At 33.6% G+C, this 20117-nt stretch overlaps 1 protein-coding gene across 2 annotated transcripts in view; it reads left to right on the top strand.

The window, feature by feature from the left end:
* The window catches only part of BLTP1 (bridge-like lipid transfer protein family member 1), a 191765-nt gene that overhangs the window by 34829 nt on the left and 136819 nt on the right, over nucleotides 1-20117 (top strand). For both annotated transcript variants that reach the window (XM_030863930.2, XM_030863932.2), the window contains exons 10-18: nucleotides 1071-1227; nucleotides 1633-1711; nucleotides 4528-4619; nucleotides 5933-6050; nucleotides 11860-12015; nucleotides 12292-12389; nucleotides 14900-15078; nucleotides 15244-15350; nucleotides 16364-16569. In XM_030863930.2, the coding sequence (XP_030719790.1) occupies nucleotides 1071-1227; nucleotides 1633-1711; nucleotides 4528-4619; nucleotides 5933-6050; nucleotides 11860-12015; nucleotides 12292-12389; nucleotides 14900-15078; nucleotides 15244-15350; nucleotides 16364-16569 (1192 nt within the window). The remainder of the gene's footprint in view (nucleotides 1-1070; nucleotides 1228-1632; nucleotides 1712-4527; nucleotides 4620-5932; nucleotides 6051-11859; nucleotides 12016-12291; nucleotides 12390-14899; nucleotides 15079-15243; nucleotides 15351-16363; nucleotides 16570-20117) is intronic.

Genomic DNA, 20117 nt, shown 5'->3' with positions numbered 1-20117 from the left:
AAGCTATAGCATCTAGAGCCAAGATTCAGACCAACCCTTCAAGTCCACTGCTCTTTTCATTATATCCTGCTACCCATTTTATAGTCCATGATCACCTAATGATCAGATGGATTCTTTGTCTTGAAAGCTTAGTTTTGTATATTTGTGTCTTAGCCAAAACATTTACAGACTTAATTTTCTTTTCGTGTCTATAATGGATCAGTTTGCAAATTTTGTTCTGTTGATCTGATTTTTCGCAATCAGTTTATTCCAAGCAGCATTTCCTGTTACTGACGACTCCTTCCTCAGCTCTTCCTATTTAAAAGTCAGAAACTGATACTTTTTCTGAATGTATGAGTAACATGCTAATTTTTAATTATATAGAAGGCTATGAATTGAAAGTTTCTTGGTTTCTTTCATGTTTGTCAAATGATATGGGGAGGCAAATACATGAGCGCCCTAGCCTCCAAACACTTGCTTCTTTTTAGAAATCTATTGCTCTTTAGACTCTTATTGTTATAACGTTGATTAATAGTGATTATGAAAATAATAGAAATACACTTTCTCCATGTGCCATGTACTGCCAAGTCTTTTTCATATATGTTGTCATTTAATTCTTGGATCTATTCTCTGAGACTGGTTATGACAATTCTCTTTTATAGGTGAGGAAGCAGGCGAGTGTCCTCAGAAAGGTTAAGTAGTAATTGTCCAGAGTGGAATGATTCTAATTAAGCCATCCCCCTTCAACTCTTTCTTTGCCATTTGCACAATTGATATACCTGTAGAAAGTCTTTAATTTTTCACAGTATGTTTGAATAGTGCAAATTTGGTCTTACCTATGTCTTATTTGATAGTAGTATATTAAGTGCTCAAAGCTCATTGATCTCTGGAAGTATAAAACAGTCTTTCATTTTACTGAAAGGAAATTATGGTAGGTGTTATTTTGTGACTTATAATTTTTTTTCAATTTTATGTCTAATTGTTAAATAAGATAGCAGTGGTAATAGAAAGTTATAATACTGATTTTGTCTCTTATCAGAGGTAATTTTATTTGAATAACTTGTCATTATTCTTTCTTCCTCTTTATTTAGAGATTGTTTATGGAAGTTCTTCTTCCCTCCTGATTATCAAGTTCTGAAAGTCTCTGAAATTGCACAGCCTGGGAGACCAAGACAGATCCTTGCTTTTGAACTACGAATGAATATTATTGCAGATGCTACAATTGACTTGCTGTTTACCAAAAATAGGGTAATTATTGAAATAATATAGTAGAAAATTATGTGTAAAATTTGAACATTATTTTCCAGAGTATCTTTCTGGTGACTAGTCCTATACTCAGATTCATTTCTATGAGCTTCCCTGACCCCCATCCCCAATAATTGTATGTATGTTACTTTCATTAAGTGCCAAATAGTAGAAAGAAGTTAATTAATAATAATAGACCTTTATAGTATAGTCTGATTCATTTTCTCCTTTAAATCTGGCCAAACTGTTTTAGTATATTTTTGGTATAAATTTGAACTTTTGCTCTTAGGAACTTTTAATACCTATTTAATATTATTGATGCTTAAATTTTATCTTTGATAACTGAAAAGTAAAGATGGGAGTGTAATTATAATAAATGTTTCATGAATTATTTTTTGCTTTTGATAGGAAACAAATGCTGTACATGTAAATGTAGGAGCTGGCTCATATTTAGAAATTAATATTCCAATGACAGTCGAGGAAAATGGTAAGCTATGATGAGTGTTTTTCTGTTTTAAGTGATTAGTAGGGGAATAATTAATATATAAATAATTATTAATCCAGTTAGACTAAAATTAATGAGGTTTTCTTTTTCAGCTTTTTATTATATTTTGATGTGCCTGTAGTTAGTAAATACTATATTATTCATGCACTTGGAGAGAAGGGAAAAGTGTTTTAATCAAGCTACGTCTTATTATTCTGTGCTTTCATTATACCTTACTCTTCTTTTGTAAGTTTGTGCGTAATTTGCTTAGTGTATGTTTTTCCTGTTAGTCTGTTGCTCTGTGAAGGCTGGTACTACGTATTTCTTTTCACTGGTGTATACCTGTGCCAAACCCAGGACCTGGCACGTGGTCCATGGGCAGAAGTAGATTGAATGACTAATAGGCTTTGTTTTAGGTTATATTGTTAGTAGATTTTTGTCAGGAAGTAACCTGGGTACTTTGAATAGCATAACTTTAAGAAAGCAGAATATTTCATATTTAAAATATTAAGTCATGCCCTGATTAGCTGTAGTTTTATCTGAGCTAAGATAATCTAAGTTCATTATGAATTTAAAATTTGGGCTCTGATACAGATTAATCAGTAACATGATTAAATACTTTATTGTTAAATTTATCAAAATATTATATAGTCTCCCTCATTTCTCCTTGTTCTTCCCATCCTCTTATTACATTTGTAATTGAGACCAGTTGAAGTGAAATTCTGCTTTATTTCTTCACTTTCTTGAGGGTATGGAGAGTAGCAACTCACCAATGTTTTTAAATTACTGAACAGCAATGTTACTATTGCTAGGTATAATTAGAATAAGTTTTATGTAATTCTTGACTCTCTTTTCTTGTTTCTGTCACTCATTTTGTTGCTACGATAAAAAGAAAACAGGCAAAGGTGTTGACTAGATTTATTAGCTTGCATAAAAAGGTAGCAGTTGAGTCTGCCTGCTTAGATAATTAATTGAAAAAGTGACTGAGAATGAGATAGTATATCTTTTCCCCGTAACTTTAGGGTTATTACACTGAAGAACTAAAACCTTATCTTAGTTACTTTTAAAAGAATAACCTAAGTCTTGAAGCAGATGCTTGAGATTCTCTAGGATTCAGAGTAGTCAGTTGGAAAGAAGCATCTTTCAGGATAGCCTTAATTACTGATATATAGGATCTGTAATTCTGTAGAGGAAGAGGCTGTTGAGGGTTGCACAGAATTGAGAATGGTTCAGTTAAGGGAGTGCTTCTGCCTTTTTTTTTTTTTGATTTATTTATTTATCTTTGGCTGCGTTGGGTCTTCATTGCTGTGCACGGGCTTTCTCTAGTTGCAGCGAGTGGGGGCTTCTCGTTGCGGAGCACGGGCTCTAGGCATGTGGGCTTCAGTAGTTGTAGCACGCGGGCTCAGCATTTGTGGCTTGTGGGCTTTAGAGCGCAGGCTCAGCACTTGTGGTGCACGAGCTTAGTTGCTCCGCGGTATGTGGGATCTTCCCGGACCAGGGCTTGAACCCGTGTCCCCTGCATTGGCAGGTGGATTCTTAACCACTGCGCCACCAGGGAAGTCCCTCTGCCTTTTTAAACTGATGATGTATATAGGAAATAATATTTGTAAAGATTTTGGGGAGGTACATTTATTGGTGCACTGGGGTAAAGGGACCATCTGAGGACTGAGGCATCAATATCTTGAGCATATACCTATTATGAATTCATGGGAAGTGCCACAGCACACTGACTGTTGAACTGAATGAGTTAAGTGTCTAAGAAAAACCCAGTCAAGTTATTGGTAAAGGTTAGGTGGCTTTTAAGATGACTGTCTTCAAAGGGAAAAATAGACTTAGTTCTTAGACAATAACAAAATATAATTTGAAAACATTTAAAAACTGGTCCCAGAGATTCAGTTGTTTGGGGGGAAAAAAATGCCCAGAGCAGGATGCATGTTGAATTAGCCATATAAGAATGTTCATAGTGTTAGTGTTCATAGGAGGGCAGTCCATCAAGAAAAGAAGTGAAATACTCTGAACCTTTCTGCTTTTATTCAGAGTGGGGCTGTGTTGTTTGGAAACTGTCACTATGTAAGGAATAGTTTTTTTGTTTAGCAACTGTCATTACACATTTTTTTCAATAATTTATTTGTGCAATCTCCTGACTTCCCTCCTACCTATACTTGCCCTGATGGGTGGATTTTGAACAAGGGTATGATATATTAGATCCATCCTATTCCCTTTTTTTTTTAATACTGTCTTTTCTACAGATTTCAGACTCTTCGAAGCCATTTAGTGAAAGGGTCTGTCCTGGGTGGTGGAGTAGATTTGGATTTCCAGCATTGCCTATCTGTAGCTGTGACTAACTCAAGATTTTCTTATTGGGATATTCAAAGCCATGTTTTCAATACTTCTATAATAAAGCTGGTGTTTTAATTTCCAGAAAAAAAAAAAAGAAAAAAAAAGCAACTGTCATTACTTAAGGGGTAGTTGAAAATATGTACCCTTGAGTCAGTGAAAAAAAGGACATGGGAGCAGTCTTAAATATTTGCACACTATCATTTGGAAAATAGACTTGTAGTTTTACACTGGAAAGCAGAGTCAGGATAGACCTTATATGAAGATGGAACTCTTTTCCATCAGAGCTGTCTGAAATGAGAAAGGTTACCTATTAGATAGTATACTCCACATTATTGGGGGTGTTTTTAAATAGTGACTGATTACCATTTTTCAGGAATTCTTTCTTTGGGTGGTGGGGGAATTTGTTTCCAGTCCAAAATTTTTAATTATATGTATATATTTCTTTAGGTTCTTAATTTTTATGTTTTCACTTATTTTAGGTTACACCCCTGCAATTAAAGGACAACTCTTACATGTTGATGCCACTACCAGCATGCAATACCGGACTCTTTTAGAAGCAGAAATGTTAGCAGTAAGTCTAGAGTGTATGATGATATGCCTACATCCATAAAATACAAATTTGGTTTTAATTTTTTAATATAAAATTTTAATGACCAGGAGGTCATCAAATGGTCAGTCTTCTCATTCAAGAACAACCAGATGCTCTTGACCATGTTTTTGGGAAGAGGTGTAGATTTCCAATGCTGTGGACTCCCTTTGGCATCTCTCTGTTGCTCTTCTTTTGGGGGAAATGAATATAAGGCAACACTACATGGGTTTTTGGCCTTTAGAAATGTGAAAAGTTCTCGGTGTATTGTTTTTAAACTTCATTGTATGGCTAGACTAGCTGTCTCCTATGCTGTAAGTAAGATAATTTTTTACTGTATGTTTTCTGGCCCCACCAGATTCTTTCTCAGGGCTTAATAATTCATTGTCCTTTTTTACTTGATGAATAAGGTAAAAGGAAGAAAATCTTATTGATACCCTGAATTGCTCCATATTAGAAACAGAATAAATATGGAAATGCTCATGATTGAAAACTGCAGGTCAGGAACTCATTAATCAAGCAGATTATTATTTTTTCTCAGGGACGACAGTAATAACAACAATAATAACAAAAGTCACTGCGTAGAATGGCTGATATTTAGAGAGGATTCTTTTATATTAGATGATATCATTAGGTCCTTAATTGCTTGTCTAAACAAGCATATTTATATATGATATATGTAAATTAAGAAGAAAATTTTGCAGTTACCAAGAATATAATGAATACTATAAATATGAATATTCAGCATTTTAATGAATTCCTGAGCTATTGCTGATAAATGGTGCTGTGCAATAATGGTATTCCTGGCCAGGAAGCTCTTGCCTTTGCAGAATTGCCAAGCTTTGGCAGGTGGAATATACCACAAAGCATCATGTCAGATTTATAACTACTGTGCTGTCAAATAAGAACCGAGGAGGCACTGATGGCCAAACTTCTGTGTGACAGTATGCATTGCACTCTACCCTGCCTGACCCGAGCCTCTCACTTAACAGGTTAGGTTTAAAGAAGAGTTAATGAAGTCGGCTGTTACTCTGTTTAGCTACAGTATCAAAACTGTAGCCTGATTTGTTCTTAAAGTTTTTTGGCCACATCATGGCTTAGTATTTTAAGGAGCTGGATGTAACCATGGATACTGACCTTTAGCCACAGCAATATTAAAACCTCTAAGGGATATTCTATTTGGCTCAGTAGGAAAATAAGTTTTAATTACTCACCAGTTTGTGTGAGTTCATTTCTAATGCTGTCACACAATGTCATATTTTAACCTCTGACATTTTTACTTAACATTTGATTTGCAGTTTCACATCAATGCCAGCTACCCCCGAATATGGAACATGCCACAGACATGGCAGTGTGAATTAGAGGTTTATAAAGCCACCTACCACTTCATCTTTGCACAGAAGAATTTCTTCACAGGTAATATTCTAATAAGTATAAATACAATGAGATCTGAGATTTATCATAGTGAACTTGTTTATAGTCAATAAGTTTTGCTTTTAGATTCAACATAGGGACTTGATGACACAATTCATACTTTCTTTTACACTTCTTTTGGGGCCAAGTTTATCAAAGGAAAAACTTAAATATACATGTTCTATGCTGTCTTCTAACCCAAACAAGGAAAATATGAACCCAAAATTGAGCTTAGGAGGAAGTGCAAGAACTCATTTTTGTGTCAGTCTAGTGGGGGATAAGTTGGGGAAGATGAATTAGTTTCTTTCTCTTCCTGAATTAGGCATCATTGTGGCTCTACTATTTTGTTTTAGTTAGTAATCCACAGACAGTATATTCAAATAGTCAAATACGTTATTTTTGTATTTGGAGTCCCTACTTAACTCCTTTCTGTTGGCATGTATAATTGAGTTGATGCTGTCATTAGGTGGAAAAAATTCTTTTATTTCTTGCAGCATATTATGATAGCTACTCATTATTTTATGATTATGGGAACATGTGGTCTTAGTCTCTGAATGACATAAATATTGCTACATAAAAATAAGCATTTTTTGAGCCTTTCTGTAAGAAGTTTAGCCAGAGTTGGTCTGCTTTTCTAGGATCAGTGGCTACCCCAGAACTCCTAATATTTGCTTGACTGATTGCTGCATTTATCTGTTCGTCCATCCACCCACCGATCATTTACAAGCATTCTGTGCTGAGTACTAATATTTGTGGGTATAGCAGTCATTAAGATATTCATAGGTTTCCCTGTCCTGACATTACTTACTAGCAATATGATGTTGGCCAAATTTCCTAATTGTTTAAGCTTCAGTTTCCTTATCTGTGAAATAGGGATAACAATTTCTAACCTAATTTTGCTACTGCTAGAGTTTTGACCTTTTATAATAATGCCATTACTATAATATGTTCAGTCATTAGTCTTCTATATTTGTTTTTTGCTTTGATCAGGAGCCTTATCGTGGGGATTAGATAGAATGATTCTGTATTTTTGCAGTTGTATAATTCTTCTCCAAGGCTCAAGTCAAGGTCCCAGTAGTAGAAACTTTGACAGAGTCCCTGGCAAGTTAAATTTTTGTCAGTGAAGCTGAATATTGAATAAGTACTACTTACTTCAGATTTATGAAAAAAATAATAGCTAAAACTTACAGTGTGTATTAGTGTCTGTCTCTGTTCTAAGCAGTTTCACATATTAAATCATTAAATCCTCATAATAATTCTCTGAGGTCAATTTTATTATCATTATCCTTATTTTACAGATGAGGGCAGTGAGTTACAGAGTGGTTAAGCAATTTGTCCAGGGCTACGCGACTAAGTCAAGCTAGGATTCCAACCCAAATAGTCTGGTTCAAGAATCTGTTTTTATATGGATAGCTTCTTTGCATAGTCTTTTCCTTCTCACTTAAGATTTTATCATTTCTAACTTTGCTAATCTTTTAAAATAGATTCCAGTTTCTTTCTTTCTTTTTAGACTTTTAAAATTATAAATTATTTAATTTATTTAAACTTAAAGAAAAAACCCAGTGTTTTCAAGCATTCAATACTTCACATTGTTTTTCCTCCAGAATTTCACAATCTCAGACTTTAGCAGTGCCAAGAATACTTGGAGTAGAAGTATAAATTTCTCAAAATTTAAACTTTATTTTGTAGTAGCGCTTACATTTAGATTGAATATTGTATTAGTTAAACAAGTACACATTTCCTAAATTACAATTGTGATTTTTCTTAAATTATTTTCTTTCTCTAATCTTTATGCTTATACCTATTTAACTTCACTTTTTTAGTTATTTTTTTCTAAAATTTATTTGGAGAAATTTAAAAAATATAGAAAGGTACAAAACTTAAGTTCTCATCTCCCAGATTTAACAGCTATAACATTTAGATATATTACTTCTGAAATCTTTCTAGAGTCCTTCAAAAACGTATTTATTCTTTAAAAAAGATACTATCAGAGAGTGATATTAATTTAGCCTTGGAGAGAACATACTTGGTCATAGTGTTTGAATTGCTTTTCTCTTTTCTCAGTTTTACATTGTTGACAGATTTTTGCAGAAAATAAATTATCTATTTTGTGTGAGGGAATACCTAATATGCCTTAAGAGCCATTCTCATGCCAGTTATTAGTGGGATAAAATTGTTCTTAAGAGATTTCAATGTGGGACAGAGATCTCTTCATGATAAATACAATATAGAGCCTCAGGAATGAAAGATGTAAAACAAAGGCAAAAGTGAAGTCTTTACAGACAATAATGAAATTGACTTAGGTTTACTCTGATAATGGAAGAAGAAAATATAATGGTATTGCAAAGCCCCAGTACCAGGTGATGGACATTTTGTAGGGTGTTGGCCTATCAACTTAATTATAAAGTGAGTTGTAGGTGAGTTTTTTCCCAGACTAATATTTAGATTACCAACTTTACAACTTTTAAAATTTTATTATCAAAATGATTAAGGCTGTCATCAAGAAAGTGCTTCCAAATAAATAAATTTATTTGGTAAGACCATCTGGTAATAAGAGCAGCTTTTGGTTTAAAGAGAAATACATATCGGAAGTGGTTTTTGAGGTTCCTAGTAAAGATACTTTGTTACCATAATTTTTAATATTTGTCAGTAAAGATATTGTATAAGCTGGTAGGGAAACTATATTGCAGAATATACTGACGTTTAGATAAGATATTAAAAAAACTAATAAGACATTAAAATAGAAATTCGTTAAAAACTATAAAATTATGTTGGTTTCCTTAGATGATTAGTAGATTATTTGAATTTGTGTTTATTTTACTAGCAATTATAGCTCAGTCTTTTAGGTAGTAGTATGAAGTAGATAAATGCAACCAGTATAAGTTGAGAGTCACTTGTTAATAATGATTCAAAACAAATATAAGCCATGATCTCAAAGCAGAGAGAACTTATAGGGATAGCGCTTATGGGAATTTATTTATCAGTCTCAAGTATATTGGCATGTGTAGTACTAGACTTAGACAAATAAAACAATACATAACAGTATATATATATATATATATATACACACACACACACACACACACACACACACACATTGAGTGCAAGCATGAATTTCAAAGCTAACAAATGCATGTAAGACGTGGATACAGAGGAAATCAATATGATCTGAAGATAATTAGAGAAAGTAAGGAAGGACATTAAGATCGGAAATGGTCTTTGTAAATGAACTCAGTAATATTAACTAAAATTTGCATAGTATGTTTTCATAAAACATTCCAAAGCATGTTCATTGGTATCATCTTCACAACAACTCTGAAAAGGGATAGCTGTTATTGTTATCCTTGAGTTAACAATGAGGAAATTGAAGAAACATTCAATGACTTGGGCAGACTCATGAAGCTAGTAAGTGGAAGAGACATTTAAGAACAATTTTTTGACTGTAGTAGACTCTGTACTGTCTCTGTAGTGTCATGCTGTTGTTAAAGATGGTTAGAGTTTCTCTGCAACAAAGAGGTTACCAAAGAGTGTGTTCATTTTAGAAGGGATGAATAGTTTGAGTAAAAGTGCAGAACCAAAAATGTTTATGAGGAAGAAAAGTGTGAAAATCAGCTTGATGAATGGTGAATTTGTATTGTGTAGTTGGCTAATCCCAGAGATGACTTTTGGGCATCTCTTAAGTGCTGAATGCTGTGTTAAAGAATAAAGTTAGATAGTAGGGATGCAGTCAGGTTAGTTAGGTAGGGCCGTATGTAGAAGTAAAATTTTAGAAGTAGGAGTAGATACTATAAGGTATGATGAGCTACTGTGATTGCTTGTTAAATGAAATAAAAATATATTTAAAGTAAAATCGTTAAGTGGAAATTTCTGTTCTCTAGTCTTAGAACAGGTTAATAGCCATATATGCCTTTTATCGTTGATATAGTAAAACTGCATCTTACTAAGATTAATTTAAATTGTTATTAAAATTTGATATCAAATGTATTATTTTGCTATTTTATCAAGAGAAGAATCTAATATATGTGCACAAGTTTCTGTACATTGCAGCTAAATTTTAAATGAGTTCATATGATATTTGACTTCTGATTTCATTACTGAATCTAATATTTTTCAGTTTAAAGATATCCTTTAAAATTCAAAGGAAACTACTTTAAATATTTAATTATTTTTGCCTATTATTTTCCTTAGAATATCTTTAATACTAAGTGCTACTGTTTGTGGAGTGCTTATCTTGTGGCAGTTTCTGTGCTAAAAGTTCACATATATCATCTAAATTCTCACAATAAGTCTGTGAAGTTGTCCCATTTTGTAAAAGAGAAAACCGATAACATTTCAGTCATTTGTTCAAGATCATATAACTAGTAAAATGATAAAGCCACAATTTAAACCCAGGACTGTCTGGTTGTCAGAGTTTGTGCTATAACAATGGTACTTGTAGTTGTTTCCCTCTCTCAAATACACAAAGTTCTGATTTTATAGCACTGTGTTATGTACTGTGAGCATACAAAGATGAGCTTGACACCTTTTAGGAGGAGACCATTTATTGAAGGACATCATTGCTGGGAGTATACAATCCATGCAATAATGTGAATGCCAGAGGAAAAGTAGAGGAAAGCACTGTGATAGAACAGGGCTAACATCTTTATGTAAAGACTTTTTGCCTATTGAGGTTAAAAAAAAAAAAAATTAAGGTAGGAAAGGATAAGCAGACTAAGAACTATGAACTATGAGCAGACTATGAACACAATTTTAAAAAACAACACTTAAACCAACAAATCAGCAATACAGTAAATCAGCAATCAACAAAGATGACTGACTATAATTCTAAGGCCAAGTCTTTGTTTTGTTCACATTGTATTCCCACAGTCTAAAACAGAATCTGGGACACAGTAGACATTCTGTAGGTATTTGTTTTGTGAATAAAACAACACGAATAATGTTCAACCCTACTTGTAATTAACAAATTCAATTAAAGTGAGAGAGCATTTTTCAATTACCAATTATCAAGCCGCATCACCCCCACTCCCGCCTCCCCCCCCCGCAAAAAAAATAGAGAAAGGGAGAGAGGTAGAAAGAAATATAATGCAGGAGCAGGTACAGTGAAATGGATAGTTGACCATACATTTCTAATAGGAGCATAAATGGATCTACTACTCTTGGAAAGCAGTTTTGTGATTTATAGTAGCCTTAAAAAAATTCATAAACTTTGACCTAGCAAATCCATATTTTAAATCTATCCTGAGAAAATAATCCTGAATATGTAAAATATCTTGCATGAAAATATACATGATAACATTATATATAACAGAAATTTTAAGAAAGTCTAAATATCCAAGTACAGTAAATGGTTAAGTAAATCTTTGCAAATCTTTTTAATGAACAAAATTTTTGTTAATGTGTACGAAATAACATGGCAAAATTTTGAGTTAAATGAAAAAAAGTAATATAGCTTGTATATCTAGGGTAGTGTAAAAATCTACATAGAAAAAAGAACTAGGATGAGATATATCCACAATGTTATGTATTTTGGTAACAGAATATCAGGTAATTTTTTTTTCCTCTTATCTTCTGAAGTTTCTTTAAAAACATAATAGGTATATGAAATGCATAAAAGTTTTATTTGGAACTGTGATTAGTAAGTAAGCATTTTTACTGTCAAATCATTTAGCTACATCTTAATCAGCTTTTAATATCTTTGTATAAAAGTTCTTTTTAGATAACAATAGGAAACTTTTTGGTGTTAGAATATTTTTATTTTGTTTTCTGAATTTCTATTAATTTTACATTCTGTCTCCTACCTCAATAATTTTAGATTTAATTCAAGACTGGTCAAGCGATAGTGCTCCAGACATTTTTTCATTTGTTCCATATACATGGAATTTTAAAATCATGTTTCATCAATTTGAAATGATTTGGGCAGCTAATCAGCACAATTGGATTGACTGTTCCACTAAACAACAGGAAAATGGTAAGTACTTTTTAAAAATTAGGTTAGTATTCTGTTCATTAAGACAAATACCAACAAAGAAAACTGGTATTGATTTTTGTAGTTTTAATAGATACTAGAATTGATCTTTTTTTCCATTGTCTTATAAGACTCTCAGAGAACTATTTCAGAATTTGTATTACACTAAGCATATTAAATTTAATTTTGTTTAGGTGTGTATTTAAGGCAGTTTTTGTTTAAAATTTTTTTGAAATTAAAAGTAAATTTCTTTTTCTTTTTTTTTTTTTTTTTTTGCAGTGTACCTGGCAGCCTGTGGGGAAACACTAAACATTGATTTCTCTTTGCCGTTTACGGACTTTGTTCCAGCTACATGTAATACCAAGTTCTCTTTAAGAGTACGTATAATTGGATGTATTGTTTATTCCACAAGGTTTATTAGTAAGTTTGATTTCCCAGCACTTACCTTTACTCTCTCCTGCCCATCCTGTTGCCACCCTGAAGTATTTTGGTTTTCCACCATTGTTCACTAACTTCAGTGGCACAGAATTGCCTGTTCCTTTTTTGTAGTTAACTGTAATATTATGCCTTTCCCCTAAGTTCCCCAAGTTCCCCTAAGAAGTTGGGCAGTAACTTGAAAAGATATGTGTACCCCAGTATTCATAGCAGCATTATTTATGATAGCCAAGATATGGAAGTGACCTCAGTGCCCATTGACAGATGAATGGTTAAAGAAGATGTGACATATATACTCACTGGAGTATTACTCAGCCATAAAAAAGAATGAGACCTTGCCATTTATGACATGGGTGACCTGGAGGGGTATTATGCTTAGTGAAATAAGTCAAACAGAGAAAGACAAATACTGTATGTTTTCACTTATATTTGGAATCTAAAAAACAAAACAAGTGAACAGATAAAACAGATAAAACAGAAATGGACTTCCAGATACAGAAAACAAACTAGTGGTAACCAGAGGGGGGAGGGGAAGGAGGAGGGGTAAAGTAGGTGAAGGAGATTAAGAGATATAAACTACCAGTTATAAAATAAGTCATGGGGATGTAATGTACTGGGAATATAGTCAATATTTTATAATAACTTTGTATTGATATAGCATGTAATCCATAAAAACACTGAATTGTGTTATATGACTGAAATGAATATAATATTGTAAATCAACTATACTTCTTTAAAAAAAAAAGCTGGGCAAAAATAATTCCTTGAGTCGATTATTTTGTTAGAGCTCATTTCTGACCTCTGTGACTAATCTATATGTTCTCTTTAGAACTTATTCTAGCTCTAATATTAGTCTGTGAACTGGATTTTACATTTCTCTATACAGTTGACGAACAATGTGGAGGTTAGGGACGCTGACCCTCCCTGCCATCATAAATTTGTGTGCAACTTAGAGTCAGTTCTCCTTATATCCTCCATATCCTTGGTTCCTCTGTATCTGAGGTTCAGCATCTGCAGATTCAACCAACCACAGATTGTGTAGGACTGTAATATTTACTGTTGAAAAAACATCCATGTGTAAGTGGCCTGTGCAGTTCAAACCTGTGATGTTCAAGGGTCAGCTGTATTTTTCCTAATTTTAATCATGAATTCAATGAATAAACCCCGTGATCCAAAAGCCAGCTCTTAGGAGTTCATAATTCATGGTACACCTAACTTTAAGGTATACAACATTAGTAGTTGTAGTATTGATGGAGGTTATGAAGGTAAAAAATAGCAACAATAATAAGAGCAGCCAGCAAGTATTAACATCTTCTTTGTGCCAGACACTTCTCTAAGTGCTTTATGTGTAGTAACTCATTTATTCATTCTCAGAACAACCCTCTTGAAGTAGTTGTTGTTATTATCTGCATTTACAGAATAGGAAACTGAGGAGGCAAGTTTATGTAACTTGTCATATAGCTAGTGAGTGGCCAAGTTAGAATTCGAGCCCAGGCAGTATAGTTTAGGGCTCCACTCTTTTAACCACCCCACTGTGCTGCCTGTTAAGAAACCAAGCATCAAAATGAGCAAAGATTCAGGGACCTATAAGGAAAAAAAGTGAAACTCAGTGAAGATCCTTTGATATAATTCTTAAAAGGCAGTTGAGGAACCAAGACTTACTAGAATCAAAATAGACAATCATATTTTTAAAAATACAGAACATATTCCACCTAAGCTTATATTAGCTGATTTTTAATTTTTTTTTACTGAGTTACATGCAAAATATCCAAGGAAATCCATGTAAGATAATTTTCTTACTGTTTTCTAGAAACTGTGCTGTTTATTTCCCTGATTTTTTTTTTTACTTTCTTTGAGATTTTATTTTTATTATTATCTTTTTTAAAGAAGGTTAATTAATTAATTAATTTGTTATTTTTGGCAGTGTTGGGTCTTCGTTGCTGTGCGTGGGCTTTCTCTAGTTGTGGAGAGCAGGGGCTACTCTTTGTTGTGGTGCACGGGCTTCTCATTGCGGTGGCTTCTCTTATTGTGGAACATGGGCCCTAGATGTGCGGGCTTCAGTAGTTGTGGCACTCGGCCTCCGTAGTTGTGGCTTGCAGGCCCTAGAGCACAGGCTCAGTAGTTGTGGCACACAGGCTTAGTTGCTCCGTGGCATGTGGGATCTTCCTGGACCAGGGCTTGAACCCCTGTCCCCTGAATTGGCAGGCGGATTCTTAACCACTGCGTCACCAGGGAAGTCCCTTTCTTGACTTTCTAAGCAGAATTTAGTTTCAGTCAATGTAAGAGCTTATTCCAGTTACTTACCTGATTATTCAATGTAAAACCTGCCATTTCAAATTTATGTTTATTTTCTGTTTAATTGATTATTATAGATAAGCTTGCCTGTAAATAGTAACCTAACAAATTTATGTACCTATTTTGTTACTTTGGGTTATTATAAATTATTTTTTAGGGAGAAGATGTTGATCTTCATTTGTTTCTACCAGATTGCCACCCTAGTAAATATTCATTATTTATGCTGGTAAAGAATTGCCACCCAAATAAAATGACTCATGATACTGGTATTCCTGCTGAATGTCAAAGTGGCCAGAAAACAGTGAAACCAAAATGGCGGAACATTACTCAAGAAAAGTAAGTACTTAATATTAGTGATCTAAGTATTTTGTGTTTATGTGGAGAAATTATTCTTCTAATTCTTTAAAAGAATGACAGTAAAACTTGATTATCTGTAACTGGTGTCTGTATACAATCAAAGGAATGAGTACCAGACTAGAAACTTTATTTTTATCTTCAAAGGGCTGGTTGGGTTGAATGCTGGACTGTCCCAAGTGTCATGCTTACAATTGATTACACATGGCATCCAATTTATCCACAAAAAGCAGATGAACAGCTAAAACAGTCATGTAAGTGTTTTTATATAATTTGTACGTTGAAATATCTAGTGTTATAATTGATAAACATCAAAGATATAAGGAGAAATTAAAAATATTTGGAAATGCATCTATTGGCAATTTTATACATTTAAAATCTTTTAAGGATTTTGGTATAATTACAGCTAACTTTTCATTGAGCATTTACTATATATCAAGTACTATATCAAATACTATGTATATCAAATACTAGGCCAAGCTGTTTCCTGGTTTACTTTATCTCATTTAACTCTTCAAGCAACTGTGTGAGATAGATGTTATAATTATTATTGTCATTGTAGAGTTGAGGAAATATGCTCAGAGAAAGTAAGTAATTTTCTCAAGGTCTGCTGAGCTAGAAGAAGCAGAGCTGGAGTATGAAGTTAGGTATATGTAAATCTATATATTTAAAGCGCTTGATTTTGTGAAATGTTAGTTTCTTTAATGCATTTTGACAACTGTCATATCATTTATAGTCTACCTGAGGCTTAAGTGCTGCTTTATTTGGATCCAAAGTGGAATTAGAGTCAAGTGATATTTTCTGTGTATTTTTCCAGTGAGTTAAGTTTTTAAGAATAGTTTTTGTAACTTTCTCATATGTATAAGTTGATAATGTCACACTGCATTTGAATAGCTGTTTATGTGAAAGTAACTTTATAGTTTAATGCCTAAGTATAGTTAAAGCCTAATTGTGACCCAGATTTACAGTATATTGACAGAACTTGATGAGAATGTTGCCTTTGTTGATGGGAACTTTTCATCGATTTTTTAAAGTTTGATTTATGTATTTTTATACATATTTCAATGAAGTCCATACTTTATTGCATTCTTAACTAGTAATCTTTCAGGTTTGTTTTCATTATATACTACAGATATTTTAGCAGCATTAGTTGCTTTCATATTTGCAAAATAGAATTTCTTAGTGACTAGTTCTTTGAAGAACTTTTAAGAGGTGCTTTCCTCCCTCACCCCTCAAACATTATTCTTTTTTCCTCAATTTATTCCAGTGTCAGAAATGGAAGAAACAATGCTATCTGTATTAAGGCCATCCCAGAAAACAGACAGAGTTGTTTCTTCTCCCTCTACTTCTTCACGTCCACCTATTGATCCCTCAGAACTTCCACCTGATAAACTTCATGTAGAAATGGAACTTTCTCCAGATTCTCAGATAACTCTCTATGGACCTCTATTAAATGCCTTTCTATGTATAAAGGTAAGATTTAAAAGAACCTCCTTTTTTTTTTTTTTTTTTTTTTTTTGCGGTATGCGGGCCTCTCACTTTTGTGGCCTCTCCTGTGCAGAGCACAGGCTCCGAATGCGCAGGCTTAGCGGCCATGGCTCACGGGCCCAGCCACTCTGCGGCATGTGGGATCTTCCCGGACCGGGGCACGAACCCGTGTCCCCTTCATCGGCAGGTGGACTCTCAACCACTGCACCACCAGGGAAGCCCTAATATCAGTTTGAATACTACTAGAGAAGTATTAACTCTGTTTTTGCATTACCACATGTACATTGAACCTCAATTTTTTTAACTAAAAAAATAACATAGTAATACATAAACAAAAAAAAAGAGGACTATAACAAAGAACACAGAGAAAGAAAGACATACCTTTGTTTTAGACTTCTTTATAAATTCTGTTCCATATATGTTACCCATGTTGATAGTTTATTATGTTTTGATGCAGACTATGCATTATAGACTTTACAACAACTTTTTAGTAGTGTCGAAAGTTTGTTGTGCTAAATATTTGTATTTATATTCATCAAGTTAATTCAGAACTTGTATGAAGTGTCTACTGAAACAAATTTAAAATTTTTAAGTTTTGACATATTTTATAAAATAACTTCTAACCCAATGAACTCTCTGCTTCCTTTTATTAGGAATATATGTCACATGTAACTCTCTAAGTTGTTTTTTTGTTGTTTTGTTTGTTTGTTTATTTTTGGCTTAGTGTCATGCTGACATGGAGATGTAATCCTGTCTTAAATGTCTCTTACTTTTTTTCATTAGTTTTAATGTATAACTTATGTTCTACTTAGTATCAGTGTTAGAACTTTAAAAATTTCTGGAAGTTCAGTTTGACACATGTATTATGTATGTATGTATATATAAAAGAAAACAGAGAATACAAAAACTCATGTAACTGAGATTATATTTTTCTTAGTTATTGAAATTAAACATCAAGAAATTCTAAAGGATACATCACTAGAAAAAAAAATTGCCCTGTATTTATTTGACTGTAAAACTGACTTCCACAAAATCCCCAATAGAAACTAGGCCTGGCATTATTATTACAAAGAATGCTAAGAAGAGTATTTAGTGAATGTGCATTGTAATTTATGAGGACACTTTATGGAAATGAGAGGTCTTCTGAAGATGTAGACTACATAGCAACTCTAAGTGTCAGGCCAAAGTCCTTTCAGTAATATTAAAATTTCATGTTATTTCTTATGTTGCAGACATAAGGTTGGATAACAGTACCCCTTATATTACTTTTATGAATTGACTTCTGTGAGTCTTATTACATTTATTCTTTTTTTTGATTTTTATATATTTTATATATATGCTCTATTTTTTTTTACATCTTTATTGGAGTATAATTGCTTTACAATGGCGTGTTAGTTTCTGCTTTATAACAAAGTGAATCAGTTATACATATACATATGTTCCCATATCTCTTCCCTCTTGCATCTCCCTCCCTCCCACTCTCCCTATCACACCCCTCTAGGTGGTCACAAAGCACCGAGCTAATCTCCCTGTACTATGCGGCTGCTTCCCACTAGCTATCTATTTTAATTTTGGTAGTGTATATATGTCCATGCCACTCTCTCACTTTGTCACAGCTTGCCCTTCCTGCTCCCCATATCCTAAAGTCCATTCTCTAGTAGGTCTATGTCTTTATTCCTGTCTTACCCCTAGGTTCTTCATGACATTTTTTTTTCCCTTAGATTCCATATATATGTGTTAGCATACAGTATTTGTCTTTCTCTTTCTGACTTACTTCACTCTATATGACAGACTCTAGGTCCATCCACCTCACTGCAAATAACTCAATTTCGTTTCTTTATATGGCTGAGTAATATTCCATTGTATATATGTGCCACATCTTCTTTATCCATTCATCCGATGATGGACACTTAGGTTGTTTCCATCTCCTGGCTATTGTAAATAGAGCTGCAATGAACATTTTGGTACATGACTCTATTTGAATTATGGTTTTCTCAGGGTATATGCCCAGTAGTGGGATTGTTGGGTCATATGGTAGTTCTATTTGTAGTGTTTTAGGGAACCTCCATACTGTTCTCCATAGTGGCTTTACCAGTTCACATTCCCACCAGCAGTGCAAGAGTGTTCCCTTTTCTCCACACCCTCTCCAGCATTTATTGTTTGTAGATTTTTTGATGATGGCCATTTTGACTGGTGTGAGATGATATCTCATTGTAGTTTTGATTTGCATTTCTATAATGATTAATGATGTTGAGCATTCTTTCATGTGTTTGTTGGCAATCTGTATGTCTTCTTTGGAGAAATGTCTGTTTAGGTCTTCTGCCCATTTTTGGATTGGGTTGTTTTTTTTTTAATTATTGAGTTGCATGAGCTGCTTGTAAATTTTGGAGATTAATCCTTTGTCAGTTGCTTAACTTGCCAATATTTTCTCCCATTCTGAGGGTTGTCTTTTGGTCTTGTTTATGGTTTCCTTTGCTATGCAAAAGCTTTGAAGCTTCATTAGGTCCCATTTGTTTATTTTTGTTTTTATTTCCATTTCTCTAGGAGGTGGGTCAAAAAGGATCTTGCTATGATTTATGTCATAGAGTGTTCTGCCTATGTTTTCCTCTAAGAGTTTGATAGTGTCTGGCCTTAATTTTAGGTCTTTAATCCATTTTGAGTTTATTTTTGTGTATGGTATTAGGGAGTGTTATAATCTCATACTTTTATATGTACCGTCCAGTTTTCTCAGCACCACTTATTGAAGAGGCTGTCCTTTCTGCACTGTACATTCCTGCCTCCTTTATCAAAGATAAGGTGACCATATGTGCATGGGTTTATCTCTGTGCTTTCTATCCTGTTCCATTGAGCTATATTCCTCTTTTTGTGGCAGTACCATACTGTCTTGATTACTGTAGCTTTGTAGTATAGTCTCAAGGCAGGGAGCCTGATTCCTCCAGCTCTGTTTTTCATTCTCAAGATGGCTTTGGCTATTCAGGGTCTTTTGTGTTTCCATACAAATTGTGAAATTTTTTGTTCTAGTTCTGTGAAAAATGCCATTGGTAGTTTGATAGGGATTGCATTGAATCTGTAGATTGCTTTGAATAGTAGAGTCATTTTCACATTGTTGATTCTTCCAATCCAAGAACATGGTATATCTCTCCATCTATTTGTATCATCTTTAATTTCTTTCATCAGTGTCTTATAATTTTCTGCATACAGGTCTTTTGTCTCTTTAGGTAGGTTTATTCCTGGATATTTTATTCTTTTTGTTGGAATCGTAAATGGGAGTGTTTTCTTAATTTCACTTTCAGATTTTTCATCATTAGTATATAGGAATGCAAGATATTTCTGTGCATTAATTTTGTATCCTGCTACTTTCCCAAATTCATTAACTAGCTCTAGTAGTTTTCTGGTAGCATCTTTAGGATTCTCTCTATATAGTATCATGTCACCTGAAAAGCAGTGGCAGCTTTACTTGCTCTTTTCCGATTTGGATTCCTTTTATTTCCTTTTCTTCTCTGATTGCTGTGGCTAAAACTTCCAAAACTATG

Source organism: Globicephala melas, chromosome 5 (genome assembly GCF_963455315.2).
Source record: "Globicephala melas chromosome 5, mGloMel1.2, whole genome shotgun sequence".
Classification (NCBI taxonomy): domain Eukaryota; kingdom Metazoa; phylum Chordata; class Mammalia; order Artiodactyla; family Delphinidae; genus Globicephala; species Globicephala melas.
Note: the sequence above shows the minus strand (reverse complement) of the source record. Positions and strands in the feature narration are given on the sequence as shown.